Source organism: Mandrillus leucophaeus, unplaced genomic scaffold (assembly GCF_000951045.1).
Source record: "Mandrillus leucophaeus isolate KB7577 unplaced genomic scaffold, Mleu.le_1.0 Scaffold129, whole genome shotgun sequence".
Lineage (NCBI taxonomy): Eukaryota > Metazoa > Chordata > Mammalia > Primates > Cercopithecidae > Mandrillus > Mandrillus leucophaeus.
The window spans coordinates 2,425,107-2,435,673 of record NW_012101243.1 but is presented as its reverse complement, the minus strand read 5'-3'; the positions used below and the strand labels follow the sequence as shown (position 1 = coordinate 2,435,673).

The following is a 10,567-nucleotide window of genomic DNA, read 5'->3' as shown; positions in this document are numbered from 1 at the left end:
GGCCTTTGTCTCTCTCCGCCGGCGGCCGCCGGGGCCGCGTTCCCGGCTCCCAATTGGTTGCCGCACGCCCGGTAGACCATGACGTCGTTCTATTTGCATATGACATTGAGACGTCACCAAGGCCGGCACCGCCCCCACAGGCTCGGGTCGCTTGTCCTCCCGTGACCCGGTAGCCGCTGTGTCGGGGCTGGGCCCTGGGTGAGACGCTGCAATCCAAAGGGGGCTGCAGGGGGTCGGCGATTTCCTAGGGCTAATCCGGGGGCTGGGGTCAGGCCTCTGATCCCCTACTTTCTCTTTGCAACCTGAGAAGGAGTCACACGGCGCTGCTGGGCCTAGGTCGAGGGGGTCGTCAGGAGTTCGGGGCTACCTTGGACTCCAGGTGGTTGGGACAGCACCAGATGGTGGTGGGATCCCCTCCCTCCGGCTCCAGACTCCGCCCCCAGGGACTAACAGAATAACATCCTCCTAATCCCTGATTTGTGTGCAGCGCCTTAGCTGATATCACTCCCAGACCCAAAATGAGGGGTCTTAGACCCCAGTTCATGGAAGGGGCGACAGGCTCAGAGAGGAGAATTAGCTCACTCGAGGTCACACAACCAATTAGAGTCATGCTCACTGAGTGACAGATGCATTATTAGCCAGGGGCATAGACGTTAATAGAGGCTCAATACAAGTGGTAAGATACACATCTTCCTTTCGCTGGGGACCTGATCTTGGGCTCAGCCTCATCACGGTTTGATAGGCTCCTAGGTCTCCTTACTCCTGGACCTTTTTCCAGGGAATCTCTGGACATTGGTTCACGTTTTGTGGTCCTGACCCCTTCTGTCCTCACTGTACCTTGGAGTCCTAGAGTCCAATAAAATCGCTGCCTCCCAGCTGTTTGGATCACAGAGAGGTGAGTCGTTGGCTGCCTCGGGGTGTCTCCAGGGCTGATGTTGGGGTTGGAGGGTGGGGTGAGGGTTCCCTCTATTGGCCCTTTACCTCCCCAACTTCCTAGGTTGTCAGCTAGGAAGGGCCTGACCTGGCCTAGTGCAGACAACTCCAAGTGTTTTGCTGCTCCCTCCTCACCTTTGCCCACAGAGAGTATAGGAAAAGGGATAGGATAAGGAGAGTTTCTGACTTAAGTGGATGGGCCTAGAGGCTGAACCAGGAACTCCATTCCTGCTGGGAGTTTGCTCAAGGATGGGCTGGGGGTAGGGATGGCTTAGGGCACAAATGCTATTCTGGGCAGAGCTGCTGTAGTTATTAAAGGGAATGGTTCTCCCTGGAGCAGAACTGGGAATGTGAGAACCAGGAAGCTGGCAGGGCTGGGAAAGGAAATCTGGGAGGCTTCCCAAGTGGTCAGGAGAGGGGGCAGGCACTGGCTGGCTGGTGCTGCTGTCACTCCTGGCTGTCACTGACTTGCTGTGTGACCTCAGACAGGGAGCTTCTCCCCCGAGCCTCCCTCCCCTAAACCTATCTGAAATTTGAGGAGGCACAGTGCAGGCTCTGGTATACAGTGGGTCTTCAGGAAGTGCATGCTAAATCTTGGTGCCAGTAACCCCAGACCCTTTTGTAGCTAGGCGAGGGGTGGTGTGGCTAGGTCAAGGTCTTTTTCACCTCCCTGTACCCCTGCATCATTGTATTCTTGGGGATTGTTTGCTGAGTCTTTCCTGACATCCTCCTAATCTGGACTGGATGCACAGTAACGTGGGACTAGGACTGCCCTGCCACTATCTAGCCATGTATTTTTGGATAGATTATGTCTTCTTTCTGATCATCACATTGTAAAATGGGCTGGGTGAATATGATGGTCCCTGAAACAGCTCTTAACTTCTCTTTCATATTCCATGAAGTAGTAGGTTCTTGGAAGGAGGATGTGCCTCATTAAGGCCTTGATATTCCCTTCCTTCAAGAGGGGCCAAACTTTCTGGGCTTTTGGCAATGGAGTCACCAGCTCCCTGTGGCTACAGATGGGTTGGGATACATGAATTGTGCTGGGCGGACACTAGTTGGGGGTGGCGCCACCTTCTTAACCCTTGTAGATCTCCCACCCCCATCCCACCAGGGAAGCCAGCATCTTGAGCCTCCTGTGAGTCTGCAAATGTGGAAATATTCTCAGGGTATGGAAGTGAGGTGATTCTGCAGCAAGTGTGAAAACAATTCCAGGGAATGGGGGAGGTAGCAATAAGCATGGCAATACTGCAGGTGGATTAGCAGAAAGAGGAGAAATACCTCCAGGGAAGTCTGGACCTGCCCCCAGGAAGTTCTACAGGAAGTGTGGAAACACCCTTAGAGAATGGTGACAAGTGGCTCAGCAGCAAAACCATTGAGCATCTTTAGGGAACAGGTGTGGAGAGTCAGTCAGGCTTCAGGTACTGGGGAGTATGGCCAGCAGCCCCCAGCCAAGCTCTAGTCCTGAGGTAGGCTGGCATGGGGAGGGGGTAGATCTAGAGCTACCAACTTGGTGTTTCCATTTCTGGAGTAGGGGGCCTCCCTCTTCATCTTCACCCAGGGAAGGATTGGTTAAGGGCTTGCCTGGGTCTGGGTCCAACCCTCAGTGCTCATCCTTAAGGGCCCCTGGAAACTGACAGCTCCCTTCCTCCATCATCACCTCCCACTGACCTGCTGTCTCCCTGAGCCCAAGCAACCTGATCTTCCTCCTAGCCTGGGATGCTGCCTTTGAACAGGAGCCCAGGAAAAGGGGGTCAGAGGGGGGAGGGCATGCCATCTTTACACCTCATATGACAGACACAACCGAGCCATGCCAAATCACATGGTAAGATGGTAGCAGTTCTATGGGATTTCTGCTGGCCAGTGCTTTTCAAACCACACAGGCTCCAGGAGTGGTTCTTAATCCCTCGGGTCAAAGATTGCTGTTTAGGAAATCATGATGAAAACCAAGGTCCTTTTCCCAGAAAAATACACATGGACCATGACCCCTGTCCACCAAGTTGAAAATATCAAATTCAGACAGACACCCAGAAAAGGCAATAGAATATGGTGATTCTGGGTGCTACCTCTGGAATCTGATTGTGTGGATGCAAATCCCATCTTTGTCTCTTACTAGCTGTGAGACTTTGGGAAAGTTAACTTCTCTGTGCCTCAATTTCTTCAACTGTAAAGTAAGGATAGTAATTATCTACTTCCTGTAGTTGTGAGGATTACATGAGGTAATGTAGGTAAAGCTGCTTAGTATAGTGCCAGGAACATAAATGTTAGCTATTATTATTATTATTATTGAGACTGAGTTTCGCTCTGTCACCCAGGCTGGAGTGCAGTGGTGCCTTGCAGGTTCCAGTGATTCTCCTGCCTCAGCCTAGGATTACAGGCACCTGCCACCACGCCCAGCTAATTTTTGTATTATTAGTAGAGACGGGGTTTCACCCTGTTGGCCAGACTGGTCTCGAACTCCTGACCTCAAGTAATTCACCCACTTCTGCCTCCCAAAGTGCTGGGATTACAGGCGTGAGCCACCGCGCCCAGCCTAGCTATATTGTGATGATAACAAGCAGACAGTATGGGCAATTTCCTCCCTGCCTGGAGAACTCCTGTTTACTCCTCAGAGTCCAGCTTGGATGTCCAATTCTCTGGAGACCTTCCCTGGCAGAGCTGTGTCATATGTCACTCTTTCTATGTTCCTAAAGCACCCTGTAATAATAACTTAGTTTGTTGAGTGTTTACCGTATGCCCAGACATAGTTCTAAGCACTTTATAAGTGTTTAGCTCATTTAGTTCTTTCCCCCCGCCTTTTTTTTCTTTCAATAACTTTGATATAGCTCATTTAATTCTTATTAGAGCCTGGAGGAGGATACTATTATTAGCTTATTTAATTCTTATAAGAGCCCGGAGGAAGGTATTATTATCATTGTCTTTTGACAGATGAGAAAACTAAGGCACAGATAAGTTAAATAACTTCCTAAAATCATACAGAAGATTAAAAAAAAAAAACCAAAACCTGGATTTGAATACAGAAAGCACATATCCTCAAAGTGTCCGCACATATCCCTGTTGTGTGTACCCTTCTCCCTGCTCTGGGGGTGATATCTTCTGTCCTCTGCCCCAAGCCAGGAGTGGGGTAAACTTCAATCATCTCAACGTCCTTCTATGATTCCCAGGTTTTTGCACTGCCATAGGGCGCCTCCGTGAGGCCGCTTCGCCCCCCACCATGTTCCAGCGCCTCACCAGCCTCTTCTTCAGCACCCCCTCGCCCCCTGAAGACCCCGACTGCCCCCGCGCCTTCGTGTCGGAGGAGGATGAAGTGGATGGCTGGCTCATCATTGACCTGCCGGGTGAGGTCTGGGTCTGCCTCCTGGGCCTGTGAAGTCATTCTAAGGGCAGATGGCCGAGCAGAGGGGAAGGGCGCTGCTGGGGGATTGGGGAGTCCCCCAAGCCTACTGGAGGTGGGGTCACGGGACCCCTTCCCATGAGAGGCGGGGCCCTCTCCTGGCGGCCCAGGAGAGGCCGCACGTCAGGTCCCCTAGGGCAGCAGGGCGAGACTCCTGGCCCGTGGGTGCCCCGGGGAGCTGCGGACGGGCTGAGGGTCTGACTAACGATGCCCTTTCTCTCCCCGCCCCCTTGTCCGGTGTGCGTGTGTGTCCCTCCTCGCTGCTCCCCTCCTCTGCACGGCTCCCAACCCGCGCCCCTTAGACAGCTACGCGGCTCCACCCAGCCCCGGGGCCGCCTCTGCCCCCGCGGGCCGCCCTCCGCCCGCGCCCTCCTTGATGGACGAGAGCTGGTTTGTTACCCCTCCCGCCTGTTTTACTGCAGAGGGGCCTGGACTCGGTCCCGCCCGCCTCCAGAGCAGCCCCCTGGAGGACCTCCTCATCGAGCACCCCAGCATGTCCGTTTACGTCACCGGCAGCACCATAGTGCTGGAGCCCGGGCCCCCTTCCCCGCTCCCGGACGCAGCCCTGCCAGACGGCGACCTCAGCGAAGGGTGAGCGGGCCGGGGGCGGAGCCTGGATGCCCAGGGAGATCGATCTTGGAGGCCAGGGTCCAGGCCAGGAGGCTGGGGAAGCGGGCCAGCCCGGCCCCGTGCTCGAGGGGGTAGCGGCCTTGGGAGAGTTGCGTTTGAGACAAAGTAGGGGGCCCGTGAGCCGCAGGGCGAGGCTAGAAGCGGGCCTGAGGATGGAGGGGCTGGGCTGTTGGGTGGGAGAGGCGTGGCTTCGTGGCCGGGGCGAGGCTTGGGAGGGAGGGGCGTGGCTAAGAGGCCGGGGCCGGATTTGGAGGCTTGAGGAGCTTGGCTGGAGCGTCTAGGTAGTGGGACTTAAACAGAAAGGCAAGGGTGGAATGGGGAGTGGGGGGTCCAGTCTTCCCCGAGGTCCAGTTTACCTGTTATGGGCTAGAACCGAGGAGACACCTCCGGGTTGGTACCCACAAGAAGGGCGTCGGGCACCCCAATCTGAACGGACACAACTGCGCCAAAGCAAGGGTGGGAGATGGCAGCGCCCCCTAGCTCCCCCACCTGGCTTACCCGGCTTGACCGAGCCTCGCTCTGTCCCCACAGGGAGTTGGCGCCCGCCGGCCGCGAGCCCCGGGCCGCGCGCCACGTCGCTCCTCTCCCAGCGCGGGCGGCGCTGCTGGAAAAGGCGGGCCAGGTGCGGCGGCTGCAGCGGGCCCGGCAGCGGGCGGAGCGCCACGCGCTGAGCGCCAAGGCGGTGCAGCGACAGAACCGAGCCCGCGAGAGCCGTCCGCGCCGGTCCAAGAACCAGGGCAGCTTCATCTACCAGCCGTGCCAGCGCCAGTTTAACTACTGAGCGTCCACCGGCCGCGCCGCGAACCCCTTGCTGACTCCCGATCCCTGTCGGGCTCCTCCGACGCCTCGGGCTGGACACCGAAACCTCCCTTCTTAAAGCGTGTGAGGTTAGGTGATAGCCGACACCCTCAATATCCCCATCTCTGATCGTCTAATCTGCCTCTGAACCCCTTCAAGCCCCCTTCACCCTCATTCCTTCTGGCCCCCATACCCAGCATCTAATCATCCATGCCCCCTACTCCTGACCCCTCCATCCTTTCTTCTCCGGTCCCCATCCCTGTCTTTCCCCTTCACCCTTGCCCTTCAGTCCTCTACCTCTGGCCCACCCCTATTTCTGAAAGCTTCTTCCAGTCCCTGATCTGGCTCATTCCTCACTTTCAACTCCCACCTTACATGAGTCACACTATCCCATGGTTGGCATTACACTTACTCCTGTTCCCTTATTCTTCATTCCCAGTAATTCCCTCCCAAATGGTGGGGACCCTGAGCCCAGCTCTGACCAGGTAGAGTCTTTGCAGCTTGGGCTGCTGTCATTGACCTCTAGTAAGGGCTCAGGGTTTTGCTAATTTTAGTCTCCCCTTCCTTCTGCCTTGGGGACGGTACTCTGTGGAGCTACTTAGGCCTGGAAAGGTACAGTATGTAGAAGAGGACTGTGAGATGTGAGTTAGAGGGAGAAGACGGAGGGAATCTAGGGAACGAGGCAGCCTATTGGAGATGCGGACAGGACAGACACGTTGAGAAGCTGCAGGGAGCAGGGCACCAAGGGAGTGTGCACTGTGCTTGCTCAGAGAGGCCAAACCCTGCTCCCAGGCTGAAGCCTGGAGTCTGCCCCCACTTCCCTTTTCTATAATCCACCCTTGTGCAGGTCCCGGAATCCGAAGGGCTTAGTCAGTACCTTGCCACTCTACCCCTGACATGTCACCCGAGTAGAAGCTGGGCAAGGCCCCACCATCCTGGCCATCTTTTCACAAGCCCAAGGTGCTAGAACTAGCTTAGGAGACATGCAGGCCACGCGGCTTCTAGGCAGGGAAAGGGCACACACTCTAGGTCAGCGTGCAGAGCAGTGATGCTGGAGGACACACCATGGGGTGAAGTCATCCCAAGGCTGACAGCTCAGCTTTCACCTTGCCTCTGGCCTTGTATTTCACACCCTGCTCAGTATGGCTAGCCAGCAATCCTAAGTAGGAGTCCAGGACCCCTACTGTCCCAATCCGCAAATTGTTCCTATCCAGGTTCAGGGCCTTCAGGGGGCCTCTTTTCATTTTCTCCCACAGGCCTCTCTTTCTTTCTAGGTTGCTGGGGAGAGATGGGTGCCCTATGGTCCCCCTCCCCTCCTCCTCCAGTAAGTACCTGGAGGAGGGAACCTGAATCCCTGGGGGAGACAGACGGGGCAGGGGCCACCGGCCTCCCCCTTCTTGTGGTGAGACTGAATTTTGGGCTCAGACACCAGCAACAGCCTCCTGGGATGCCCTGAGTTGCTTCCCATTTCCTCTTTCTAGCCACCCTTTTCTAGTGTGTGCCCACTCTTCCTTGGAACTTTTAAGAGTTCTTGGTACATATGAACGTAAGTCCTCCCCTCACCCCAACTCTAGGTTTCCAGGCCTCCCAGCCAAGCTGAGGCTTGGAGAAAACTCTGCATTCCCATGAGGGCAAAGGCAGCTGCCCTCCCTGATCCTCTAGCCCCAGGCCTCATGGGGGATATGTGGGGAAGGGATGGGGTATCCCCATGGATGCTGGGATGAGGACAGAGGAATACCTGATGGGGTCTCCTATTCCAGGGAATAAGCCAAATTAACACTAAAAACGGATCAAAGCTCCCACACCAGTCCACTAGGGCCCCAGTAGTTGACAGCCTTGCTCCTCTCCCCAAGTTCTCCTTCAGTTACAACCTAGTTGCTTTTATTCTTCCAGCTACCACTTGGGCACTTCACAGCCAGCCTAGGGTCTTCGGCACCTCCAAGAGCTGAAACTCCCTCCAACCCTTCTTGCCTACTCCTCACTGCCAGCTGGGACCTAGGCTCAGTCCTGTGTGGTGCCCATGATCCTTCTGGTGGGGGAAGAGTTTAAGTTATAGGGCATTTGGCTCAAATTTTAAAAGGCCTTTTCTTTACATGTATTTCTGGAGGCTCCTGTAGTTCTAGAACCCAATCTCTCACGTGGCAGGTTGCAAGGCTATTTTTTTGTACCTTTCCTATAGATTCTGTAGCATTTGAGTGTGGCAATATTTTAATTGTGTATAGATTTCTAAAAACCAACACTACTCAGTCTCCTGCTAGTCTGACTCCTGAAGCATCAGCCCTTGTCATACTGTATTGACTGTGTACGTGCCTTTCACCTTGAGCATGCTTCAGGATTTTTTTTTTTTAAACCACAGAACTTGAATACATGAGGGAACCAGAGTTCAAAGTCCTATGCAACCTTAGGAGGGGGTTAGAGACTCTGTTTTGATCGATGTTTTCAGAGGCCCTAGAGTTTGTACCAGTTTGTGAGTATTAATGTCAGTACTACCAGCACTTTGCCAAAACTGTGTCAGAGGGACCCCTGTTTCTAGAGTGAGTCCCAGTTACATCAAAGAGTGACTTCCAGTTATTCCCCAGTTAAGTCTGAGTGGGTCCTTCAAGCTGGGTGTCTTTCCAGCCTTTGCCAGTCTAGTCCCAGCAGGGCACCGTGTGTGTATGAATGCAGTTTGGTGCTGTTTTAGAGTATGCCTGCTCCCCAGCCCCCTGCCTGGAACCCTCTAATCAACTTGCTCTGACCTATAATGTCTTAGGTGCAACAAGGACCCCATCAGAGCTCTTGGATACCCCCCTAGATCCATGTGGCTTTACATGAGGGGACTGAATGCAGACACACCATAGCCCCCTTCTACTACTTTCCCTCTCGCCCTGCCACCTAGTTCCACATGGAACCAACAAGTTGAGTGCATCCCTGTTGGGTGTTTTGAGACTGGCTGAAATGAGGAGATTTTGACCATGTGACGTGTCAACAGACTCAAGGAAACAACCACCTCAACTGGGTCATGTGGCATGCCTGTGTATGTGTGTAACAGAATTCTGATTGTTAGACTGTAATGCTATTCCTCTATGGGAGAAAAAAATTAATATAAAGAAAAACAAATAAAAATCTATTTAAAGCACATGATCCTTTCTGCCTGAGTTGAGCTTAAGTATGAGAAGCACTTTGTAATCTTAAGCACAGTAGTGGCATAGGATATTATGATAAAGCTGGCTTTAGTTCTGGTGTATGTGTCATGGGAGAGGAAGAGGGGAGATAAGCTTACTGGGAACAGAGCCAGACAATGGGGTCTGACTCATAAATAACTACTTTTAGAGGATCCTTATAATGCAAGACGCATATATGAAGACAGCTGAAATAGAGATGAGAATAAGAGCATGACAGAATGACCAACTCATCCTTTTGGTTTCAGGCACTGGGTTAGAGCAAAGGCAAGGAGCCACTGTAGGGAAAGGATGAAGTCTAGCCCTAGGGGAGATGCAGCAGAAGGCTGAAGCCCAGGCTGAGACAAGGCCAGGGCCCCCAGCATGAGTCTCCTGAAAGTTGGGGGTAGGGTGGGGCAGAAGCAGCTGGCTTTGGAGACTATACACATTTTGAAGCAGGGCAGCCAGAGTGAAATGTAGTGAACATCTCTGAAATATATAACACAAAATGACCCCTCTAATTTGGAAGCTGCTCCATCTAACCACAGAACTGGACTGAAGGTGGAAACCTGACCTAAACTGGACTAGATTCTTTTTTTTTTTTTTTTTTTGAGACGGAGTTTCACTCATTGCCCAGGCTGGAGTGCAATGGTACAATCTTGGCTCACCGCAACTTCCGCCTATTGGGTTCTAGCAATTCTCCTGCCTTAGCCTCCCTAGTAGCTTGGATTACAGGCATGCCTGCCACCTCGCCCGGCTAGTTTTTTGTATTTTTTAGTAGAGACGGGGTTTCACCGTGTTAGCCAGGATGGTCTCGAACTCCTGACCTCGTAATCCGCCCGTCTCGGCCTCCCAAAGTGCTGGGATTACAGGTGTGAGCCACCACACCTGGCCCTGGACTAGATTTTTTTTTTTTTTTTTTTTGAGACGGAGTTTCACTCATTGCCCAGGCTGGAGTGCAATGGTACAATCTTGGCTCACCGCAACTTCCGCCTATTGGGTTCTAGCAATTCTCCTGCCTTAGCCTCCCTAGTAGCTTGGATTACAGGCATGCGCCACCATGCCCAGCTAATTTTATATTTTTAGTAGTGACGGGGTTTCTCCATGTTGGTCAGGCTGGTCTCGAACTCCCGACCTCAGGTGATCCGCCCGCCTAGGCCTTCCAAAGTGCTGGGATTACAGGCTTGAGCCACCGCGCCCGGCTGGACTAGATTCTTGATGCTGGCACAATCTTACAGGCCAGTCTGGGCCTACCTCCTGCACGGAAGAGATGTAAGCACAATTGTTTTGGATCTATCCACCATGCATATGGAGAAGCAATGTGTGACGTGGTGAAAAAGTGCTGTCTCAGCTGCTGACAGCTTCCTGTCCCTAGAAAATCCTGGGTGGTCATTGATCTTCTCTAAGTTGGTTTTGTTATTTGCATCAAAAGAAATTTGAGCAATATATATCAAAGTACCTGGCACAGTGCTGAACAGGGTTGGTTTCTTCAAAGCCAAGAATGAAGTGAGGGAGCAAGTATGTACATTTTCCTCAACTTGCCAGGCGGACATCTCAGGTGCGATGAGGACTAGATGGGAATTCCATTCACAAAGAAGGCTGTGTCTGCTTATTTAAGGTCCAAAGAAAGAGCTTATCACCCAAAAATCCCTTACCAATAACATAACTTTAT

General features: G+C 53.1%; 1 protein-coding gene across 1 annotated transcript; it reads left to right on the top strand.

Annotated features, from left to right (window-relative positions):
- The first annotated feature begins 161 nt into the window (after positions 1–161).
- TP53INP2 (tumor protein p53 inducible nuclear protein 2) lies at positions 162–8,875 on the top strand. Its single transcript, XM_011972427.1, has 5 exons — positions 162–198; positions 779–895; positions 4,098–4,271; positions 4,630–4,918; positions 5,489–8,875. Exons 3-5 carry the CDS (start codon positions 4,148–4,150, stop codon positions 5,736–5,738), a joined length of 663 nt encoding a protein of 220 aa, XP_011827817.1. The 5' UTR covers positions 162–198; positions 779–895; positions 4,098–4,147; the 3' UTR covers positions 5,739–8,875.
- Positions 8,876–10,567: the final 1,692 nt, after the last annotated feature.

Bases quoted from the DNA above. Each gene is read 5' to 3' on its own strand.
- TP53INP2 (XM_011972427.1), top strand. From the start codon at position 4,148: ATGTTCCAGCGCCTCACCAGCCTCTTCTTCAGCACCCCCTCGCCCCCT. The intron at 4,272-4,629 runs GTGAGGTCTGGG...CGCGCCCCTTAG, and splicing joins GCTCATCATTGACCTGCCGG to ACAGCTACGCGGCTCCACCC. The intron at 4,919-5,488 runs GTGAGCGGGCCG...CTGTCCCCACAG, and splicing joins GACGGCGACCTCAGCGAAGG to GGAGTTGGCGCCCGCCGGCC.